General features: G+C 37.0%; 1 protein-coding gene across 1 annotated transcript; it reads left to right on the top strand.

Moving 5' to 3' along the window:
• The first annotated feature begins 920 nt into the window (after positions 1 to 920).
• Positions 921 to 1,607, top strand: LOC136829924 (collagen alpha-1(X) chain-like). Its single transcript, XM_067089098.1, has one exon. It carries the CDS (start codon positions 921 to 923, stop codon positions 1,605 to 1,607), a length of 687 nt encoding a protein of 228 aa, XP_066945199.1.
• The last annotated feature ends 23,844 nt before the right edge of the window (positions 1,608 to 25,451 follow it).

Genomic DNA, 25,451 nt, shown 5'->3' with positions numbered 1-25,451 from the left:
CGCCAGGAATTCAAGATGTAAAGGGAAGCATGGGCTTGTGCAGTTGCAAGCCGTTCAGCATAGTTGGATCGCCAGGAATTCAAGATGTGAAGGGAAGCACGGGCTTGTGCAGTTGCAAGCCGTTCACCATAATTGGATCGCCAGGAATTCAAGATGTGAAGGGAAGCACGGGCTTGTGCAGTTGCAAGCCGTTCACCATAATTGGATCGCCAGGAATTCAAGATGTGAAGGGAAGCATGGGCTTGTGCACTTGCAAGCCGTTCACCATATTTGGATTGCCAGGAATTCAAGATGTGAAGGGAAGCATGGGCTTGTGCAGTTGCAAGCCGTTCAGCATAGTTGGATCGCCAGGAATTCAAGATGTGAAGGGAAGCATGGGCTTGTGCAGTTGCAAGCCGTTCAGCATAGTTGGATCGCCAGGAATTCAAGATGAAGGGAAGCACGGGCTTGTGCAGTTGCAAGCCGCTCACCATAGTTGGATCGCCAGGAATTCAAGATGTAAAGGAAGCATGGGCTTTGTGCAGTTGCAAGCCGTTCAGCATAGTTGATCGCCAGGAATTCAAGATGTGAAGGGAAGCATGGGCTTGTGCAGTTGCAAGCCGTTCAGCATAGTTGGATCGCCAGGAATTCAAGATGTGAAGGAAGCATGGGCTTGTGCAGTTGCAAGCCGTTCAGCATAGTTGGATCGCCAGGAATTCAAGATGTGAAGGGAAGCACGGGCTTGTGCAGTTGCAAACCGCTCACCATAGTTGGATCGCCAGGAATTCAAGATGTAAAGGGAAGCATGGGCTTGTGCAGTTGCAAGCCGTTCAGCATAGTTGGATCGCCAGAATTCAAGATGTAAAGGGAAGCATGGGCTTGTGCAGTTGCAAGCCGTTCACCATAATTGGTTCGCCAGGAATTCAAGATGTAAAGGAAGTATGGGCTTGTGCAGTTGTAAGCCGTTCAGCATAGTTGGATCGCCAGGAATTCAAGATGTGAAGGGAAGCATGGGCTTGTGCACTTGCAAGCCGTTCAGCATTGTTGGATTGCCAGGAATTCAAGATGTGAAGGGAAGCATGGGCTTGTGCAGTAGCAAGCCGTTCAGCATAGCTGGATCGCCAGGAATTCAAGATGTGAAAGGAAGCATCAGCTTGTGCAGTTGCAAGGCGTTCAGCATTGTTGGATCGCCAGGAATTCAAGATGTGAAGGGAAGCATGGGCTTGTGCAGCTGCAAGCCGTTCAGCATTGTTGGATCGCCAGGAATTCAAGATGTGAAGGGAAGCATGGGCTTGTGCACTTGCAAGCCGTTCAGCATAGCTGGATCGCCAGGAATTCAAGATGTGAAGGGAAGCATGGGCTTGTGCAGTAGCAAGCCGTTCAGCATAGCTGGATCGCCAGGAATTCAAGATGTGAAAGGAAGCATCAGCTTGTGCAGTTGCAAGGCGTTCAGCATTGTTGGATCGCCAGGAATTCAAGATGTGAAGGGAAGCATGGGCTTGTGCAGTTGCAAGCCGTTCACCATAGTTGGATCGCCAGGAATTCAAGATGTAAAGGGAAGCATGGGCTTGTACAGTTGCAAATCGTCCAGAATATGTAAACCATCAAGAATGCAAGATATGAAATGATGTGTTCTATAATGAACTGTAGTTCCTCGTTGGATGAGTCGGTAGAGTTGTTGGCTAGCTCTCCGCTAGGCCGGAGTTCGAGTCTCTGGCCAGCCAATGAAGAATTAGAGGAATTTATTTCTGGTGATAGAAATTCATTTCTCAGTATAATGTGGTTCGGATTCCACAATAAGCTGTAGGTCCCCTTGCTAGGTAGCCAATTGGTTCTTAGCCACGTAAAAGAAGTCTAATCCTTCGGGCCAGCCCTAGGAGAGCTGTTAATCAGCTCAGTGGTCTGGTTAAACTAAGATATACTTAACTTATAACGTACTGTGTATTAAAATAATTGGGCATACAAGACAAATAATTTTCGTATCTAGTGCATACAGTTTGCTATGATGCTGGAGCTGGCCCTTACTGAATTTTCGATTGGACAGTCATCGTACCCGGGCGGGGACGCCCAGTGGTAGGTGGTCCGAGCTCCTATTAAGTCTTGGACGACTCTGAAGAACTATGTGCTGGCCTGTCAGTGGCACTTCCGCTGCAGGTGCATTTGTGTCGACGCTGGAAATTTACACAGTTAGATACAACGAGGTTGTCCGACGCATGCGTGTTTTCCTGACAATGATCAGGATTTAAGTACATGGAAACAGTGTGAGTGCGTATGTGTGTGGCACTCTCTAATGGTATATTATCAGGGGGATAGACTCTTGCAGGGGGACTTCATTTTGATACTGGTTCTGTTATTTGTCGGCATAGGAAAGTGAGTACCATCACTCATGAACACATATCTTTTCCAGACATTGTGTGGAAAGACCCAGTTGAGCTGCAGTGAAACTCCTCTGTGTTTCCATTATGCATTTTCCTGTTTTGTTCTCCATTGTACATTTTTTCTGTTTTGAATATTCATATCATTTAACACCATTTCAGGTTTTAATGTATGATATGTTTCTTTCAACAGGAATCCTGGGTTCGTCTTGTGAGGAACAATATTTTGGAAGTGGTGTTTATTTTTTTACATACTATATGACAGTTATTGTGGTCTAGAATAATTATGGCCTTTTCACTTTGTTTGGTGACCAGGGTGTTAGTCGCTATTATTAGGTGGTCTAGAATCTTTAATCTGAATGTTTGTGAATCAAAATTTCCTCTAGTGATGTTTTCCATTTATAGGGGGTGAAATTCACTCCTTTTCATGATCTTAGCTTTTGCCGAATTACTTCTGTTATATTTGCAAATAAAGCCTAGTTTTGTATCTGTGTTTAATTCCAGCAGGCCTTTGTTTAAGAATAGGTTCAGTGAGAGGAGGAATTTGCTGACCCAGGAATGGGCCATCGCTACCAGAGATCTTAGGAAAGTAAGATGATTGATTCTGTTCTTAAAACAGATACAGCAATAAAAAAAGATGACCCTATCTGACCTGGGGTAGGGTAATATATATATATATATATATATATATATATATATATATATATATATATATATATATATATATATGTATGCATATATATACATGTATATATATATATATGTATGTATATATATTGTCTCTATATATGTATGTATATGTATGTATGTATGTATGTATATGTATATATATATATATATATATATATATATATATATATATATATATATATATATATAATATATATATATATATATATATATATATATATATATATATATATATATACATATATACATATATATATATATATATATATATATATATATATATATATATATATATATATATATATATATATATATATATATATACATATATACATATATATATATATATATATATACATATATATATACATATATACATATATATAACACATATATATATATATATATATATATATATATATATATATATATATATATATATATATATATATATATATATATATATATACATATATACATATATATATATACATATATATATATGTATATATATATGTATATATATATATATATATATATATGTGTATGTATATATATGTATATATATATATATATATATATATATATATATATATATATATATATATATATATATATATATATATATATATATATATATATATATATATATATATATATATATATATATATACATATATATATACATATATATATATATATATATATATATATATATATATATATACATATATACATATATATATATATACATATATATATATACATATATATATATATATATATACATATATACATATATACATATATATATACATATATACATATATACATATACATATATACATATATACATATATATATATATATATATATATATATATATATATATATACATATATACATATATACATATATATATACATATATACATATATACATATACATATATACATATATACATATATATATATATATATATATATATATACATATATATATATATATATATATATATATATACATATATATACATATATATATATATATATATATATATATACATACATATATATATATATATATATATATATATATATATATATATATATATATATATATATATACATATATATACATATATATATATATATATATATATATATATATATATATATATATGGTGTCCGGCCAATTCGGTCCCGGGACAATTTGGTCCCAGACAATTCTGGTACTAGGACAATTGGTACCAGGACAATTCGGTACCCGGCTTGTCATTTTATTTTTTTTTAGTTTGGCTATTCCCTTTAGTTGTTTATAGATAATATAAACTAACTACCCAACTATTCATTCATAAACAATTAGTTTGGTTATTCCTTAGTTGTTAATAAGAAAAAAGACTATTAGTTATTTTACTCCAAATTTTTTACAAAGTTTACTGCAAAGGTACCTTTAGATTTTTTATTCTAGTTTCACCCCATCATTCACACAATGGAGTCTTGCAAGTGCATACGATCGGAAAAGGGAAATACAAAATTAGTCGATAAGGAAAACTACGTGTACCAAAAACATAAAGAAAATGCTGATGGTACGAAGATATATTGGCGTTGTGAAAGGCGGTCTTGCAAAGCACGGCTTCACTCAGATGTTAATTTTCATGCGCTCAAGTATATTGGAAATCATAATCATAGCACAACTGCAGCTGAAGTGAGTGCAAAAGTTGCTACTGCAAATATTAGGGAAAGGACAATCACAAGTCAAACACCTTCTCGTTCAATTTTAACAGAAGAACTAGGAAATTTAAATGAGTGCGCAGTTGCTGATGTGACGAAACTAGTTCATATTAGTCGAAATATGAGACGATGGAGAGGTGATCAGGCTAATTATCCACCGATCCCACAAAAATTAATGGATTTCAAATACCACGAGAGTTTGGTGTTATCGAGAATGGCTCTATCTTTTGCAGTATGACAGTGGCATAGACGACGTTAAACGCATTTTAATTTTCGCTACTAATGACGCTCTTCACGATTTGAGACAATGTGCGAATTGGGCAGGAGATGGAACTTTTAAGAGTTGCCCTGTTATATTTTTCCAACTTTATGTCTTGCATATACAAATTAAAAACTTCAGTGCTCCAAGATTGTGTGCCCTCTTACCTGATAAGTCTCAGAATACGTATAACCGGCATTTCCAAAAAGTGAAAGAATTAGTGAATGACGAGGGGCCAGATGCTATGATAATGGACTTCCAAAAAGCTGCGCAAAACTCATTTTCAAATACGTTTCCAGAAACAACTATTTCTTTTTGCTTGTTTCATTTAGGACAGAATGTTTACAGACATATTGTAACTGAAGGTTTCAAAGTACGTTACCACGAAAATGACATATTTAGTCATAAAAAGAGATGTTTTATAGCCCTAGCCTTTTTACCTGTAAATCAGGTTGCTGATGCTTTTGATGAATTGGTTGACGATGACGATATCCCGCAACCTATTGTCTCTTATTTTGAAAATTCATATATAGGACCAGTGAGAGGGAGAGGTGCCAGAATGAGGAGACTTGATCCAAAATTTTCAATAGAATCTTGGAATGTTCTAAACCGATGTTTGAACGGAGAATCGCGTACAATTAATAATTTGGAAGGTTTTCACAGCACATTTATAGCAAGTCTTTCCAGTATCCATCCAAACATATGGAAATTGATTGAAGCCCTGAAAAGTGAAGAGAGTTTGGCAAAAACAAAATTACAAAAGCTTCGGAACGGGGATGAACCAGTCAAAAAGAAGAAGTACAGGGATTGTGACAAGCGCATCACTCATCTAGTACAGAGCTATAATCAAGCAGAAAGAATGCAGTTCCTTAAAGCAATCGCTCATAATATTAAGCTTTAAAAATTTTTTTTACTTTTAAGTACAAGAAATGTACGGTTTTACTGTTTTACTTTTTATATAGATACGTTTAACGACAAATGTATGGTTTTACTATTTTATTTTTATTAGATACTTTTAACGACAAACAATGTATGGCTTTTACTATTTTATTTTTATATAGATACTTTTAACGACAAACAATGTATGGTTTTTACTATTTTATTTCTATATACATACTTTTAACGACAATAAATGTAAAAGTCTGGAATAAAGAAACTAAAAAGTTTTTTTAAATAAATCATTTCATTTATGTCTGCCACCCACTTTTTTATATTCTTTGTAAATAAGTAAGAAAATAAACAAACTAATCGTTTAAAAATGACAAGCCTGGTCTGCCACCCACTTTTTTATATTCTTTGTAAACAACTAAGGAAAATACCAAATTAATCGTTTAAAAATGACAAGCCGGGTACCGAATTGTCCTGGTACCATATTGTCCTAGTACCGTATTATCTGGGACCGAATTGTCCAGGACCAAATTTGTCCGGGACCGAATTGTCCGGGACCGAATTGTCCTAGCACCATATATACATATATATATATATATATATATATATATATATATATATATATATATATATATATATATGTACGTATATATATATACATATATATATATGTATATATATGTATGTATGTATATATATATATATATATATATATATATATATATATATATATATATATATATATATGTGTGTGTGTGTGTGTGTGTGTGTGTGTGTGTGTGTGTGTGTGTGTGTGTGTGTGTGTGTGTGTGTGTGTGTGTGTGTGTGTGTGTGTGGGTATATTCCTAATGTCTCTAGATTTAGACTAGATCCCCAACAAATCGGTATTCATCAGAATATTAGTCAGAAACGAATGACTGTTCCTGTCAATATCACCTACCAAAATAATTATAGATTTATGTAATATGCAACAACACACACACAACTCATGTTAAAATCATATTAGCTCACATTACATCGGGGGGTTTTCTCCGCTGGATATAAACGGGTGCATTTGCATAATCCTGATTGGGTATATGCCTTCGCATAATCTTAATTGCAATAAAAAAGCTTTGTTACATTTCCGTGATAGATAAAAGTATTTCTGAACAGTTTAACACCACTGCAGTTGATACTATTAGGTATTAATATATAACGTAAGCACTTAATGGAGAGCTTAAAATCCTCTCAAACAAGGAAAAAACCAGAGTTCCAAATTGCACCGTTGACCTCTCCAGGGTCTACTCAGGTCTGGAAAGGTTCCAGCTGTTTCATTTCCAACTCTGACCTTTGCACTGGAAGTAGAGGAGTGTGGATTTTAGTTTTGCCATTTTCAATAAAATTTCAGGGTACGTTTGTTTTTTTAATGAAATTTTCCTGGAAAAACTACAGGAAAAAAATTGCCAAAAATCAGAAACTCAAAATATTAAAAATCCCCGGCTTTGTTTTAATCTACCATGTTTCCCCATGTTATATTTAAAATTTCATTTAGATTGGTCCAATACTAAGGAGGAGATGCATTTTAAAGGCGAAAAACTTATGTTTTGAGAAACGGGCCTTCAAAGTTTTAGTTACATAAAAAAAGTAAAAGGGACTTCAAAGACTGTGTTACAATTAATTCTATGGTTTTAATTTTTATTTTTGGGTATTAATTAATGCAAAATGATTATAAATAAGAATATTAATTGATTATTTATGTGCCTAAGACACATTCTCATAAATTTTAGGTGCCTGGTCCCCTGTCTGATCTTGCTGCAAGGTATTACTCTAGGTATCATAGTTGCCTACACTTTTTATTAGTGTCTCGAATCCATCCCTTGCCAAATGGATCCTGGGAATTACTTTACATTCACAATTAGGGATTCGTGATTCAAGTAATTCATCAAGTCTTGCTTCACTTATTATGATCATTTTATTTTCAGGCTCGTCTATAATATCAGCCTCCGAGCTACTGCTTTTTTTTCTAAAATATCTTTGCCCTTTGGTAGTGACGAACAAATAAAAAGGCGTTTAGGGGTGGATGTGGTTGGTCTCTGGTCAGCAGAGATCGCTGCCTGCGCCGTTTGATGGGCGACAGCTCTCTCTCTCTCCGTCGCTCCATTCCCCTCTATGGCACTAATTTCTTGAACTCTTTCTTCTACTTCTCGCTTGGACTTTTCCACTTGGCTTTTCCGCATTCTAGAAGCATGAAGTGAACTCTTGGACCTTTTAGGCACGGTGAAAAACAAAAACACCGCAGAAAATACAGAGTTCAGTCAAGGCTAGCGAGCATGAAAAAACGTGTCCTTCTAGCTTGGAAGTTTATAGGCAACTCTCGGCCACAGTCGGCGTCATGGTATGACGTGTGCGTTGTCATGGCTAGGAATAACTAAAAAGGTGCCGAGTAGGATATTATTGACATTATACATTTCATTTCAAAGGAAGTTTTCGTAATATATATCGCAAAAACTATACCAGACTAAATCATTTGCGCTACTGGTGTTTTATGGGTATATAGTTATTGTTACATTTTAGGCCATAACTAGAGAAATACGGTAAATTTTAGCATAATATTTCGTGGACACATTCTTGAACCCTATACGAAGCCATAGAATTTTTTTCAGCAAATCGAATTTTTAAAGATTATTGGTTTTTTTAGGCGGCTGATCCCCTGAAGGAGATCCGCCTAACTCCCCTGACAAGCCGGTGTTGCCATAAAGAGAGAACATTACACTTTCCCTTCAAGTTGCTGCTCAAACCATCCGTAACAGGCTACATGAGAACAATATATTATTTCATCGTACTACTGCCAAGAAACACTTCATATCAGCGAAACACAAAGAATAGAGGCTAGGGTTTGCGTTATGATATAACCCAGTGGCCGATGATTTCTGTAAGGATCATCTTTTGCGATGAGGAGGAGACATTCTCCACTGATGACCATGGTAGTGTTCTTCACTGCTGGCATTTAGCATTAACTAAATTAATGTTGAACTTCTTGTTAATTTTAATTCTTTAGAAGCTTAGATAATAAGAAATACAAAAATAGGCATTATTTATTCGGTTAACTTCATAAGAGGCAACAAAATGATAGGCCTAAGTAGCAATGAAAGAAATTAGAAATTACATATGATAATGGCATTATATATATATATATATATATATATATATATATATATATATTATATATTATATATATATATATATATATATATATATATATATATATATATATATGCGTGTGTGTGTGTGTGTGTGCCCGTGCGATTATATTCTATGTATTACAAAAACAGACGTGAAATCTGTTAGTCTAGTTCGGTATATTTTATAATAAGTTTCACTAGTTCACAATATACATAGGATTAGTCATTCAAAAATTTGATTAATAATAATGTGCAAGCAAATCTTTACAAAAGTCGTATTTGTTGATGTTAACAAGACTAATAGTTCAACTTATAACAGTCGTAGGCCTATGCCTACAAAGTTCACACATATGGAGATAAAACAACGATAGTGATGACAGTTGGAGATGAAAATATTAAAACATAAGAACAGCGATGACCTCTGAAGTATTATAGTAACATCCTTTAATTAAGTAAAGTATGACAACGGTAAGCAGTATCAGAAAAAGCCCTGTTTAAGGGAAACTACAGGTAATTTCTCGGACCCACCACTAGTGTTCAGTTGTATCATGCGCTTACAACTGAGTTGCCAAATAGCGCCAGATGTCGCTATTATGAGCTGTTGTCCGAAAAGTGTTGAAGTATGTTGCAAAACTTTTTTGAGTGATTGTACGTACCTTTAGGAATTACTCCCCTATCCCTCAGTAAGCACCGAGCCCACCTGGAGCGGCAAATAACACCTCGATTAAGGCCCCAAACTTATAGTACAAGCACGTGCTGCTTGGATCTTCATGCCTCGTGAGGTAAAGGTTAGATCCACAAACGAAAATTGCAGCCATGCTCAGGAGAAGCACTGAATAGGATAGGGTGGATGCGGTTAAGGTGTTGAGTGCTTCGTCTCCTCTGCTTCATCTCTGGAAGCCTGATGGAAGACCTTGACTGGAAAGCAACTGCAGGGGTCATTGGCCTTACACCGCTGGGAACTGCACACTTCAAGGAATTGGTTAGCCTTTAGTGTTCTTAGCCAATGAATCCTCCATGGATTTTGCCTATCAATGGATATGCGCAATTTAGAATTTAGGAATGGGCCCCCGTTCCAGGCAAGTGAGGTGACTAAGAATCTTCCAGTTTATAATTAGTAAGGAAAAATTGGAAGTGTTAATTGGAATTTAGGACGCATGAATCAAACCGGAAAGACAGGACGTAAAGAAAATGAATTATTGGGAACTGATTGGGCAATCTGGCTGTTTATAAATCACAGCACAAGGAAATAAGAAAATAGACTGCATGGGAGTAATGCGTATATTTTTACAAAGAGGACAAATGGAACTGGTAGCAAAAAAGAGGCCCAGACCGAATGAGATCAGTGAGCAGTAGATTACTGCTAGCAAATTTTAATGGAAACAGCGCAATATGCGTATTTTATTGCGCTGTGCATCAGCGAAAGAATAATGAAGAGGTACGAGGTAGATATTATACTGATACTTAGAATACTTTGAATAAAATATCAGAAAGAGATACGAGATTTGTTGTTGGTCACAAGAACTCAAAAGTTGGTGGGAACAATTAAGGTATGAATGATGTAATGTGTAGGGAGAGGCTGAAAACACAAATGCGATAAAAATTTCTTACTTTTGTGTGGCAATTAATCGAGATTTCTTGAGAAAAGGAGCAATGACGAAATGTTAGGAGCTACACAGGAGCTGATGTTTTTGACGGGGTATTTAGGTTTATTACAGTAAAGCATAGTGAACATGACCATGAAGAAGTTTTACAACTGAATATTGAAAGAGATTCTGCAGTTTTAGAAACTATATTGGAGGAGGACGCTATCCATACGGAATGGTTTGGTATCAAGTGTTTACCAGTCTGCTGGAGAAGCAGCACCGGGATATGCAGTAACAACATGGAAACATTAGATACAGCGTGAGCCTTGGGATACAATAAAGGATACACAAAAGTAAAAGATACGTGTACCCAAAGTTCAGGAGATGAAGAACGCAAAGCAATGGCCTATATGTTCATTTCTTAAGTCTAGCTAGAGGAAATTAAACAAAGATCAAGGAGAGATAAAAGAGAATACTTGGACATACGCGCTGATGATGTTAACTGAACCATGCATTCAAGGCCTGGCGTTTGTATTAGCACAGCCACAGAATTATTAATGAATATTCGTGGGTGAAGAGATTAGCAGGAAAATAGTTGTCATAGCGAGTGATGCGTCAATAACAACATCAGAAGAAGAAAGAACTTTTGGCGAAATATTTGTGCGAGGTCCTGAATAAGAGATAAGAGGGAAATAATCTGATCTATATGCCAGAACCTGAATGCACTTATGAATGAATTCACAGTTTTTATGGCGGAGTCACGAATAAAGAAAGTTAAGAAATGGGAAACACAATGTTCTGATGGGATCATTGCAGAAACGATTGGGATGAAACGGAAATGATACCTCCTGTACCACCAACAGTAGACTGTTCTGCAGAAATGGGAATTGGAAATCATAGCTACGTACCAACAAAGGTGACCTGACCGAATGTGGTATCTTAGAGACAATGCACTTGCGTCGAATGTAATGAAAATATTGAGTATACTTTTCTTCAACAGACTGAGGGAAAAAATTGATAAAATGCCTACAGATGACAAGGCTATTTTGAGAAACGGCAGGAGTCGCACAGATCAAATATTCCTGTCAAGATATATCGCACAGAAGTGTATGAAATTTAAAAATCGCCTTTGATAGCTTTTGTTGATAACGAGAAAGCATATGATATAGTCCACGACCAATAGCATGGAAGGTCTTGCATAACTGGCGCATTACCATTCAGTATGTAAAGCTAGCTGAAATTAGCCATGTAAGTAGATGCAAAGTAAACGTTGATGGGGACATATCAAGCGAATTTGCAGAAAATTGTGGGGTGTTACTTTAGGATGTTATTTCACCTTTGTCGTTTGCCCCTCTCATAGATTTCATAATGAAGATGGAAAACAAGGCTTAGACTAAAATACTGAAAGAAAATTGACAAACTTAGAATAAACTGATATGCAAAACATACTGTTTGAAACAGGAAAGCACCAAAAGATTAACTTGCTTAATAGAATGCAACACATCTAGAGAGATGGGATTCAGTGTAAATCTAAGAAAAACAAATGAATGAGGAGAGTGTGTACACACAATGACGGAGTAACATTTGAATAGAGAAAGGATGAATAAGGTTAAATCATCCAAATATTCAGAAATAATGATATCCAGTACAGGTTCTTATGAGCTGAAATTTTCAATCACAGACAAGGACTGTCTTTTGTATTCTTATGAATATTTTTCACCAATATTATACAGTGTATATGACCTCGAATCGAACCATTAAACAAGAGCGCTATTGTATCGAACAGATCAACCAAATTAACATAACAGGAAGATTCTCTTTTCAGAAAAAAGGAGGCAAATAGAGAGAGAAATGGAGAGAGAAAGTAAGGAAGCAGCTTGTCCGTAGAAAAACCAACGCCGCAAATGGCACTCGAGAAAACACAACTGATGTTGACATAGTGCCTAAAGAAATCTATTTTCTTGTGCATATTTTCTTTGAAGAACATCTCTAGCTACTATCCTTTTAAACATTTTCTCATCAATAAAAATTATTCTTACTCAAACACACTGCATTTTATTTCACTGAGCCTCCTCGCATTAAAAGATAACCATTAATTTGTTACTGCTCTGCCGTATTAAACATTCCAAAGATAACCCTTAATAAAAACGGTATTAATATCCCACATAAAATATCTTACATTTCATGGACTACCGTAGCCCGTTCCAAAGCCTCGTGTCAAACATTCATTATGGGTTAATTCCTTAATCCAAAGTTATATATTGTGGGATATGACTACAGTAAAGATATCTTTTTCCATTAATTGTTCAGCGTCCTGTGCCAGGTTACAATGTTCCACATGAGCTGGTCGGGCAATTCTGATCAGGCCTCAGCATTCCAGTATTTCCAAGGATGTATCCAGTGGCAATAGACAAAGGTCATATTCTACTCAGGATTCAACTTCATGTCCTATTTAGAATTGCGGAAGTAAAGCAAAACTTATAAATAGTTGGTATAAAATTATCTAATGCTGGGAAATACTACAGTAGTCATACTTTAGAAATATAAATATAATTGCACTTGAGAGAGAGAGAGAGAGAGAGTCATGAAATCAGAGCTATTCCTAAACTCACAAAGCCACCCGTTCCTAAGCGAGATGATTCTCCCTTGACAAAAATAGCGGTTTGAAAATTGTTCCTTTCGCCACTGCATAGGACAGGGAGGACCCATCCTGAGAGTTCCTCTTATATTTCTTCCTCCTCCTCCTCCTCCTCCTCAGTGCCCTTCTTTCTCCAACATGACAGTTGCCTCTCCTGACGGCTTCACAAATCACAGGGGGAGGAATTGCAAGACTGGGTTCATGTATGTTTTTAGGGGCGTATAAGAACGCGCATGCTTGCATAGACATGCAACATGTCTGTTTCTGTATCAGGTAAAACTGTGTACATTTATTTTGTTTCTTTATTTGTGAGATTAAGTTTGTTTCTGCATCTGAGATTTTAATCTACACTCACAACTCAGAGTGAGCCAGCATTGCAGTAAAACTTGTCATTAAACCCAGCTGTCGTTAACTTGTCGCACATACATCACAAACAGGTTGAATACAAGTCAACGACTTATCCGTAATCCTAACCAGAGCTTCATACGATAACCCAGTGTTGGGGGAAGGTTCGTTCTCCACTAACGGTCATTAACTTCCTTTTAACCCGTTTGTGATCTGCAAGACATCAGTTTCCGCAGTGCGTTTAGGGCAGGTTTTACCGTAGCGTGGACGCAGCCCAAGTGGGATATTGATGAAAATAAAAACCTGAATAAAAATTTTGAGAAACATCCAGAATGCAATGGCTTACAGCATGTATATGTGGACAAAATGAGACAAAAATTAGTTTATGAACAAAATTAAATTAAAGATCAGTGTTGCATAGTATCGGATGTTCTTCAGGGGAAAAATTAAGATTTTGTGTTCGTGCCATCTGCCGAAGCTCTGAGAAACTACTTTCAGAAAACAAGTGGCAAATAAGCCTAAAAGTGAAGCACTGTCAACGTGATTTATCTCATTATACAGAGGTCTTGGGCCTTTAATATACAATAGTTCAGATATGGTTATTTCTCTGCCATCATTCGCAGTTCTTAATTTCCCATCTCTTCCTCATAAATCTCGAATATCTTGTTAGTACCATCATCTTCATCTTCAGCAGTGGGAGAAATTTGTTATTTTTAACAAATTAATTCCACCTAAGACACCGTAATCTCCTTAAGGAAAGCCTCTAGCTTCTGTGTTCCAGAAAGGACGGCAAAGAAAAAATACTACACCACTGACGTGGAAGGTTTCATTCACTAATGCTCTTCAGGGACTGATCCATTAAACAGAATATAAAATTTCCAGGAGAGGCAGTAAAAGAAAAAATATATAGATGAATAGAAAAAGAAACCCATAAGCTATCTGATGTTTTTGGAAGCAAATAAATATACACCAACTGACACATTTGAAACACAAAAATCACGGATCAGAAGACAAGAGAAAACCGTAAGTAATGAGAAATGCATTACCTATATAATCCACAAAGTAACTTTTCTTGATAAATTTTTGTAATACATCTTTAAAACTGAAGAAAATGTCATTAATAGAGAAGTTTATCTCAATATAACCTCACACACAAGGTAAATGGAGACCATTGTTCACAGCCCAAGGTTCAAGAATGGTTATAAGGTACCATCCTGCAAAAGAGTAAATTTGGCATCTAAGGTCACTTAGCTATCACAGAGAGCAGCATATAATCTCTCTGTAAAACTTCGTTGAAACACTGGCCATTTACTACTCTTGATATCTTTCTAAGGCAATGATAGTCTGTGATCAAATTTCTTCTAGTGCATCTTCTCTGCAAACTTCTATCTTAATCTTCTGATCTAACTGCTTTATATTTGTTGCTCTTGTCAGCGTCCATCCACTAATTTCTTCAGCCCTGATGGTGTACTTCAGGGTTCTATTTTCTCCCCGACTCTTTTCCCCTTTCTTTAACTAGTCTGTCTCTCCTCTTATTCCTTACTTTTACAAATGATTTAACACTATATTTCGTCTACAATCTCCCGTCAGTACCCTTCTGCTGTTCACAATTAATCCCAACCGGTTCCTTGTTAATCAACTTTGATATTACAAGCTTATCTTGATGGGAGCTCCATGCTTGTGCGTCATAAAAACATTGTGCTCCCTTCTATGAGTGTGCTCGTAACACTAGACAAGAAACTTCTCGTATTGCACATGTCAGTAACTGTTACTTTTTCTGTACTGCTGAGCTTTGGAAATCTCTTACACTTTGCATTTTCACTGGCTCTTATAGATTTATTCATTTGAGAGGCAGAAAGTTTCAGGTCTTCCTGAGTGGTCAAATCTAATCCCTAATGTTCTCCATAATTTTCATCATGTATATATATTATATATATATATATATACAGTATATATAATATATATATGTATATAAAATCAGGGAAGGAGAAGACATATCCCAGAAGTCTTTTAAGATGTTTTATCAAGAACATATGGGGTGACGTTTCATGACTAAGTCCCTTGATGACCTCAGGTGTCGTATATAAACTTGACTGCCCTAGCTGTAGTCTGAGGACACTGATGTCCTTAAAAGTGCGAATCGATTATCATAAGGGGGACAGTTATCAAACTGTTGTCAAATTAAATCAATCTGTGTTCTCTAACATCAGAGTCCATGTAAAAAAATGCGACCATAATATCCAGTACAAAGATTTTAAAGTTCTGTGAAAGGTACCAAACCACCAAATGTTGACATTTTTAAAGTCATTATTTATAAAATGTGCAGTTCCCCAGTTAAAGGCCCAGTCTTCTTCTTCTTCGGCATCTTTGAACCTCTGGTGAATTCTGCTGGTCTGGTTGTGCTACCACATAGTCATTCTGTTCCCTTGTAGCTTTCTGATGGTTTGTTTCCTTATTTTTGACCTAACATACATTTTTGTAACTTTGATAACTGTTATTTTAATCAATTAACACTACTGTAGTCGTAATTTCAGGGTGGTTCCATTCTAGCCTGAGAATGAGATGCTAGTCTTGAAACGTAGCGCCATATGTTTCTAACAAAACATCTTACAGACTTCGGGCATATGTCTTCTCCTCCCAGATCTGGACATTCGTTCAAGTTTAGAAACTCAACTACCTGCAAATATGTTTAATATATATATATATATATATATATATATATATATATATATATATATATATATATATATGTATGTATATATAATTATACACACATATATTTATATATATATTATAGGCTATATATATATATATATATATATAATCATGAAGTTACAAATGTGGCCCAATATTCGAAATTCACGCTACCTCGGTATATATCTCCGTTGGAGAATTGTCAAAGGGGAATTTATATAAGTGATAAATGAATTGGAATCGTGGGGACAAAAACCCGCGACGAAAGCCTATTCAGCGACTCCAGTTGATTCTAAACCATTGAGCCATCAAGAGAGGTATAAGTCTTTTGCCGAGATGTCGTACTGCTTTTACCCGTCGTGGCGGGAAAGTGTACTATCCAACAATGACCCACCTCCGCCATGACAGTTCATTGGTGCGTTTGGAAATTTCTTGTTATGAAATTTTATCACACCGTGATTTTTATACAATCATGAAGCTACAAATGTCGAACAATATCGAAATTCACGCTACCTGTATATCTCCGTTGGATGAATTGTCGCCGAAGGGGAATTTATATAAGTGATAAATGAATTGGAATCGTGGGGACACGAACCCTGCGACCAAAGCCTATTCAGCGACTCAGTTGTCGTAAACCATTGAGCCATCAAGATAGGTATAAGTCTTTTGCGATGTCGTAACTGCTTTACCCGTCGTGAGCGGGGAAAGTGTACTATCCTCGACAATGACCCACCTCCGCCATGACAGTTCATTGATATTCAGCGTTTGGAACACGCAGCTCTTGTTATGAAATTTTTATCACACCCCGATTTTATACAATCATGAAGCTACAAATGTAGCAATATCGACAATTCAATCTACCTCGGTATATCTCCGTTGGAGAATTGTCGCCGAAGGGGGCAATTTATATAAGTGATAAATGAATTGGAATCGTGGGGACACGAACCGCGACGAAAGCCTATTCAGCGACTCCAGTTGCGTAAACCATTGAGCCATCAAGAGAGGTATAAGTCTTTTGCCGAGATGTCGTACTGCTTTTACCGTCGTGAGCGGGGAAAGTTTTCAACATCCTCGACAATGACCCACCTCCGCCATGACAGTTCATTGGTACGTTTGGAAAAATAGCTCTTGTTATTAAATTTTACTATCACATAGTGATTTTTATACAATCATTATTATTTATGTACAAATGTCGCTTAATATCGAAATTCACGCTACCTCGGTATATCTCCGTTTTTGCAATTTATTCTTTTGTTTTATATAAGTGATAAATGAATGGAATCGTGGGGACACGAACCATCCAATCCTTATATTCAGCGACTCAGTTGGCGTAAACCATTGAGCCATCAAGAAAAAGTATAAGTCTTTTGCCGAGATGTCGTACTGCTTTTACCCGTCATTTTTTCTTGATAAAGTGTACTATCCTCGACAATGACCCACCTCCGCCATGACAGTTCATTGGTGAAGTGAAGTTTGGAACAAGCATTCTTGTTATGAAATTTTTATTTATATTTTAGATAAATCATGACATCTTTAAATCTTTTTAATATTACGAAATTCACTGATACCTCGGTCTATCTCCGTTGGAGAATTGTCCTAATATCACTGACTTTATATAAGTGATAAATGGTTTTATCATGGGGACACTATACCAGCGACAAAGCCTTTCAGCGACTCCAGTTGGGAGTAAAATTGAGCCATCAAGAGGTATAAGTCTTTTGCCGAGATGTCTAAATGCTTTTAAAAATCGTGGCGGGAAATTGTACTAACAATGACCCACCTCAGGATGACAGTTCATTAGTTTTCGTTTGGAAGATATTAAACTCTTGTTTTTAAATTTTTATCAAAACTGATTTTCTACAATCATGAATGGAAATGTTTAAGCAATATCGAAATTCCGAAAAACCTCGGTATATCTCCGTTGGAGTTAATTGATGGTAAGAGGAATTTATATAAGTGATAAATGAATTGGAATCGTAGGGACACTGAATACATACTGACCAGCCTTTCAGCGACTCCAGTTGTCGTAAACCATTGAGCCATCAAGAGACATAAGTCTTTTGCGAGATGTCTGTACTGCTTTTCCCGTCGTGATAATAATGTACTATCATATACAATGACCCACCTATATGACAGTTCATTGGTACGTTTGGATACATATATCTTGTTATGAAATTTTATCACACCGTGATTTTTATACAATCATGAAGCTACAAATGTCGCTTAATATATAAATTCATATATACCTCGGTATATATCCGTTGGAGAATTGTCGCGAAGGGGAATTTATATAAGTGATAAATGAATTGGAATCGTGGGGACACGAACCCGCGACGAAAGCCTATTCAGCGACTCCAGTTGACGTAAACCATTGAGCCATCAAGAGAGGTATAAGTCTTTTGCCGAGATGTCGTATGCTTTATATATATCCCCACGATTCCACCATTTATCACTTATATAAATTCTTCGGCGCAATTCTCCAACGGAGATATACCGAGGTAGCGTGAATTTATATATTAAGCGACATTTGTAGCTTCATGATTGTATAAAATCACGGTGTGATAAAAATTTCATAACAAGAGCTGCGTATATTCCAAACGTACCAATGAACTGTCATGGCGGAGGTGGGTCATTGTCGAGATAGTACACTTTCCCCTATACGACGGGTAAAAGCAGTACGACATCTCGGCAAAAGACTTATACCTCTATTGATGGCTCAATGGTTTACGCCAACTGGAGTCGCTGAATAGGCTTTCGTCGCGGGTTCGTGTCCCCACGATTCCAATTCATTTATCACTTATATAAATTCCCCTTCGCATAATTCTCCAACGGAGATATACCGAGGTAGCGTGAATTTATATATTAATATACATTTGTAGCTTCATGATTGTATAAAAATCACGGTGTGATAAAAATTTCATAACAAGAGCTGCATATTCCAAACGTATAATGAACTGTCATGGCGGAGGTGGGTCATTGTCGAGATAGTACACTTTCCCGCCACGACGGGTAAAAGCAGTATACATCTCGCAAAAGACTTATACCTCTCTTGATGGCTCAATGGTTTACGCCAACTGGAGTCGCTGAATAGGCTTTCGTCGCGGGTTCGTGTCCCCACGATTCCAATTCATTTATCACTTATATAAATTCCTTCGGCGACAATTCTCCAACGGAGATATACCGAGGTAGCGTGAATTTCGATATTAAGCGACATTTGTAGCTTCATGATTGTATAAAAATCACGGTGTGATAAAAATTTCATAACAAGAGCTGCGTGTTCCAAACGTACCAATGAACTGTCATGGCGGAGGTGGGTCATTGTCGAGATAGTACACTTTCCCCGCTCACGACGGGTAAAAGCAGTACGACATCTCGGCAAAAGACTTATACCTTACTTGATGGCTCAATGGTTTACGCCAACTGGAGTCGCTGAATAGGCTTTCGTCGCGGGTTCGTGTCCCCACGATTCCAATTCATTTATCACTTATATAAATTCCTTCGGCGACAATTCTCCAACGGAGATATACGAGGTAGCGTGAATTTCGATATTAACTCGCCACATTTGTAGCTTCATGATTGTATAAAAATCACGGTGTGATAAAAATTTCATAACAAGAGCTGGCGTTTTCCAAACGCAAATGAACTGTCATGGCGGAGGTGGGTCATTGTCGAGGATAGTACACTTTCCCCGCTCACGACGGGTAAAAGCAGTACGACATCTCGGCAAAAGACTTATACCTCTCTTGATGGCTCAATGGTTTACGCCAACTGGAGTCGCTGAATAGGCTGTCGCGGGTTCGTGTCCCCACGATTCCAATTCATTTATCACTTATATAAATTTCTTCGACGACAATTCTCCAACGGAGATATACCGAGGTAGCGTGAATTTCGATATTAACACATTTGTAGCTTCATGATTGTATAAAAATCACGGTGTGATAAAAATTTCATAACAAGAGCTGCGTGTTCCAAACGTACCAATGAACTGTCATGGCGGAGGTGGGTCATTGTCGAGGATAGTACACTTTCCCCGCTCACGACGGGTAAAAGCAGTACGACATCTCGGCAAAAGACTTATACCTCTCTTGATGGCTCAATGGTTTACGCCAACTGGAGTCGCTGAATAGGCTTTGGTGTGTTTGCTGGTTCGTGTCCCCACGATTCCAATTCATTTATCACTTATATAAATTCCTTCGGCGACAATTCTCCAACGGAGATATACCGAGGTAGCGTGAATTTCGATATTAATTTTTTGTAGCTTCATGATTGTATAAAATCACGGTGTGATAAAAATTTCATAACAAGAGCTGCGTGTTCCAAACGTACCAATGAACTGTCATGGCGGAGGTGGGTCATTGTCGAGGATAGTACACTTTCCCGCTCACGACGGGTAAAAGCAGTACGACATCTCGGCAAAAGACTTATACCTCTTGATGGCTCAATGGTTTACGCCAACTGGAGTCGCTGAATAGGCTTTCGTCGGGGTTCGTGTCCCCACGATTCCAATTCATTTATCACTTATATAAATTCCCTTCGGCGACAATTCTCCAACGGAGATATACCGAGGTAGCGTGAATTTCGATATTAAGCGACATTTGTAGCTTCATGATTGTATAAAAATCACGGTGTGATAAAAATTTCATAACAAGAGCTGCAGGTTCCAAACGTAAATGAACTGTCATGGCGAGGTGGGTCATTGTCGAGGATAGTACACTTTCCCCTCTCACGACGGGTAAAAGCAGTACGACATCTCGGCAAAAGACTTATACCTCTCTTGATGGCTCAATGGTTTACGCCAACTGGAGTCGCTGAATAGGCTTTCGTCGCGGGTTCGTGTCCCCACGATTCCAATTCATTTATCACTTATATAAATTCCCCTTCGCGACAATTCTCCAACGGAGATATACCGAGGTAGCGTGAATTTCGATATTAAACGACATTTGTAGCTTCATGATTGTATAAAAATCACGGTGTGATAAAAATTTCATAACAAGAGCTGCGTGTTCCAAACGTGCCAATGAACTGTCATGGCGGAGGTGGGTCATTGTCGAGGATAGTACACTTTCCCCGCTCACGACGGGTAAAAGCAGTACGACATCTCGGCAAAAGACTTATACCTCTCTTGATGGCTCAATGGTTTACGCCAACTGGAGTCGCTGAATAGGCTTTCGTCGCGGGTTCGTGTCCCCACGATTCCAATTCATTTATCACTTATATAAATTCCCCTTCGGCGACAATTCTCCAACGGAGATATACCGAGGTAGCGTGAATTTCGATATTAAGCGACATTTGTAGCTTCATGATTGTATAAAAATCACGGTGTGATAAAATTTCATATATATATATATATATATATATATATATATATATATATATATATATATATATATATATATATATAATACATATATATATATATATATATATATATATATATGTATATAATTATATACACACATATATATAAATTATATTATAGGCTATATATATATATATATATATATATATATATATATATATATATATATATATATATATATATATCAAAGAGGCTGATGAGGGTTTGTGAACCCCTTACAGGTTGGAATACCAAAACAATATCTGTCTGCAATCCACATACGTTAGGCCAGTCAGACTATTTGATAATTCTACTGCAGTGATAGTATGCTGTACAAGCTGGAAGATCTTTCTGGGAACTACTAACAGCTTTGCATACGAATACAATCTACCCTAAGGTTGAGATTGTCTAGCAAAGGGTTAGAAGCCAATGGGAAGCGGCTTCCTAAAATAAAAATGGATATCTTCTGCCACAGTTATTTCACCCCTGTGAGAAGACTGCGGAGTGAAAATTGCCAAACAGCCAGGGCCAAAAGGGTGAATGGATGTGGTACAGAAGATAAGAAATGTGCAATATACTGTTGCTTTGTTTAAGGAGGGAAAACTGCGTGTGATGGCACTTAACGAGACCGAAATGACAAGGCAGGCTCGCAAGAGCAGGGAGAGACGAAGCGTTATTGCATCTGTAGATGTATAGAGCTAAGAAAGGGGTAGCCTACCCATTGCAGCATCAAGGAAAAAGCTGTTAGTGTAGGTGAAGGACTTTGAATGTGTTAATCCAAAGTTTGTACACGTTCGACTTAGTAAAGCCAGAGAAAAGGTGTGACAGCAATGAAATACAATGAGAATGCAAGGGATTATTCTTGGGAAAATGTGAATCTTTGCCTGGTTGGGTTTAGAGAAAGGGTTGTGGTGCTAGGCGATTTAAATGCTAGGGTCAGTGGCATTGAATGAAGTGGCGCAGTTGGCAATATAGTCCTTGGAGCAAATGAGAAACATTTGTACTGTGGGAATATGGGCTAAATTGTTATAAATACCAGGTTTGCAAATAAGAATATTATAAGTATATATGCGGAAAAGTTTTTCACATTAGGTTTTAATGCAGAGTAGATGAGGAAATGAGTTTAGTAAATGAAAAACGAGATTGTAAGAGGAACAGCTACAAGACAAAAAAAAAAAAAATCATTTGCAGGTATAAAAAAGGATAATTAAGTAATAAAAAATGTGGAAGAACAAGAGGCAAATACTGATAACCTGGGTAACTGTGAAGCAGCATTTCTGGCAGACTTCCTTATTACGATGGTCATAAATTCATGAGCAAGACCTCGAGGAACGAAAACAGATGTTGCTTAGTAATGGGAATGCAAAATGTTTAATCAGCAAATGGCGAGTTTCTGCCTCGTCGACGCAACGGGTTCTTGGAAGATCTACTGAATGTGGAGGACACGAGACATGAGTCGGAGGAGTTAACGTAAGTAATAGATTTGAAAGATAAGAGAAATTAGACATTAAAATTGTCGACAGCATGGCAGAGTATTTCAAAGATTGATTCCACCAAAATTTGTTCTTAATTAAACCTTTCAGAAACACCTAATGATATTAAGACAATCACACACGAAAACAAACAAACAAACAAACACACACACACACACACAAACCAAGAGTTGAGAGTTATCGTCCATTCCGGAAGGAAAATCAAACCCCGGAACGTCAATCATCATCTTACAGATGCCATGGAGCCAAGGTCTGGCATGTTTATATGATCACAAGAAACTGCCAGGCAACGAAATAACTTTTAAGAGGAATCAAAAGGGCAGAACTGATTGATGCTCCCTTCGGTCGTGGAGAACAAAAGTGAAAGGGGTTGATGAAGTGCCCTCTGTCTCTCCGGGAATTCATACTAACTTTATATATAGGAGAGAGAGAGAGAGAGAGAGAGAGAGAGAGAGAGAGAGAGAGAGAGAGAGAGAGTGAGTTTTTTTGCTATATATTTTTCATCATGTCTATTTCGAATCTCCTCAGAGCCTAACAAAGTCAATAATGGAAGATTCCGGTTCGACCTTTCAGACTGATGTCGCGTCCCGAGAGTTTCCCCGACGCCCACTTTCATGTCGGGATCTGAACTTTCTCTCGTTAATCACCTCGTAAAAATCATCGAGTTTCCCTCGAGAAAAAGTCAGCCTTTGGATTTAGAGAGCAAAAGAAAAGTCTATATTGTGCTGTATACATTTTTATTCCCCTGAGAGATGTGACAACAAAAGTATCTCGACTTATGAAGGGCTTTCACAATAGATCAAAGAGATAAGTCACTTTCCCTCGGCCATTGATGGAGGGATGAAAGTCTCCCTTTGTGAAAGGAAAAAGCTTCGTCGGACAGCCTTTACGGGAGGACCAGCGATGACGTCACACTTTCAAAACATTATTCATGCCGGAAGAGATCACGAGAAAAGAGATGCGCTTTAGAGGAGGTGTCAGGTAAAGAACCCATTATTATTATTATTATTATTGCGGAAATTCATAGGTAAGAAGCCATTCAAAAATTAACTTGCAAAGGAGGACTCCCCAGAAAATTTAACCTGTGAAACGATATCGTTAGATTTTAGCTAAAGTTGATGGTGTGTGAGAAAGCGAATACAAATGTCACACGAACCTCGCGGGTTTTCACCAGTCTCTACATTATCTGGATGGCTGGGAATGGGATAAAAAACTATTTCTGGTTTGAGGCTGCAAAGGCATTCTGGTGAACAACCTGTTCAGATGAACCCTTGTAAAATTGAAAGTTACTGAATTTGTTACTTTCACCCAAAATTACAGTAGTATTTCTGAAGAGAGGGTGACAGGTGAAAGGAAGACACTTGGTGCCGTGGAAGGGCTGGGGAAAGTGGTGAAGAACAATTGCATTAGGGTAAAGAAAGTAAGGGAGGGGGAAGTCGTGGGTACAAGAGAACACAGACGGGAAAGATATCCGAAGCCTTTCGAGAGGGAAAGGGTAAACAATGAACATTAAATGGCTTAAATACGTAGGTATAAACATATCTATAAATAAAAACCCAATTGTATTTTCTTCATTTCCTGAAGAATTGATATTGATATATCTAATTTCCAATAAACCTCTTTTACATTCCAGAAACGAATAATCTCCTGAAGTCAGCTGGAAAATGTAACAGATTGCAACTCTGCAAAAGTCGTGTAGTACAAGATTCCACTGTCGTATTTCATTCCGGGTTAATTCATCACAAATGCTGCCACTTCTGTCCGTGCTGACTGTGAGTTGTGAATACATCAGATTCTTTGGCATTTATTCCTTAATTATGACAATATCAGTCTTAATAATCCTCAACACACACACACACACACACACAGAGAGAGAGAGAGAGAGAGAGAGAGAGAGAGAGAGAGAGAGAGAGAAGAATGTGCTATTTCCTCAACTGAGATTTGTATGTTAGAAAGCACGAATGACTGAAGAAGGCTTCAGACGAAGCGACCTTCAGTTGAGTTCCTTGTTAAGTAAGTCTAGAAACAAGATCCAATAAGAGTAAATCCTCTTCCAAACGGAAAATCTCCTCACAAAGAGAATCTCTGATAAGGATCAAAAGAAATCAAGAAGAAATGAAAGAAAACAAAAGACCGAAGACTTTTGGAGTTGATTAATCTCCGCGTCTCAACTATACGAGAATCTTCTGAAACAAATCCCTTAGCAATGACTCTCTCTCTCTCTCTCTCTCTCTCTCTCTCTCTCTCTGTCTTTTTCTCTCTCTCTCTCCTT

This window comes from Macrobrachium rosenbergii, chromosome 45 (genome assembly GCF_040412425.1).
Source record: "Macrobrachium rosenbergii isolate ZJJX-2024 chromosome 45, ASM4041242v1, whole genome shotgun sequence".
NCBI classification, from domain to species: Eukaryota; Metazoa; Arthropoda; class Malacostraca; order Decapoda; family Palaemonidae; genus Macrobrachium; species Macrobrachium rosenbergii.
This window is presented reverse-complemented; position numbering and strand designations above follow the sequence as displayed.

Coding starts and splice junctions, on each gene's coding strand:
- LOC136829924 (XM_067089098.1), top strand. CDS start 921: ATGGGCTTGTGCAGTTGTAAGCCGTTCAGCATAGTTGGATCGCCAGGA.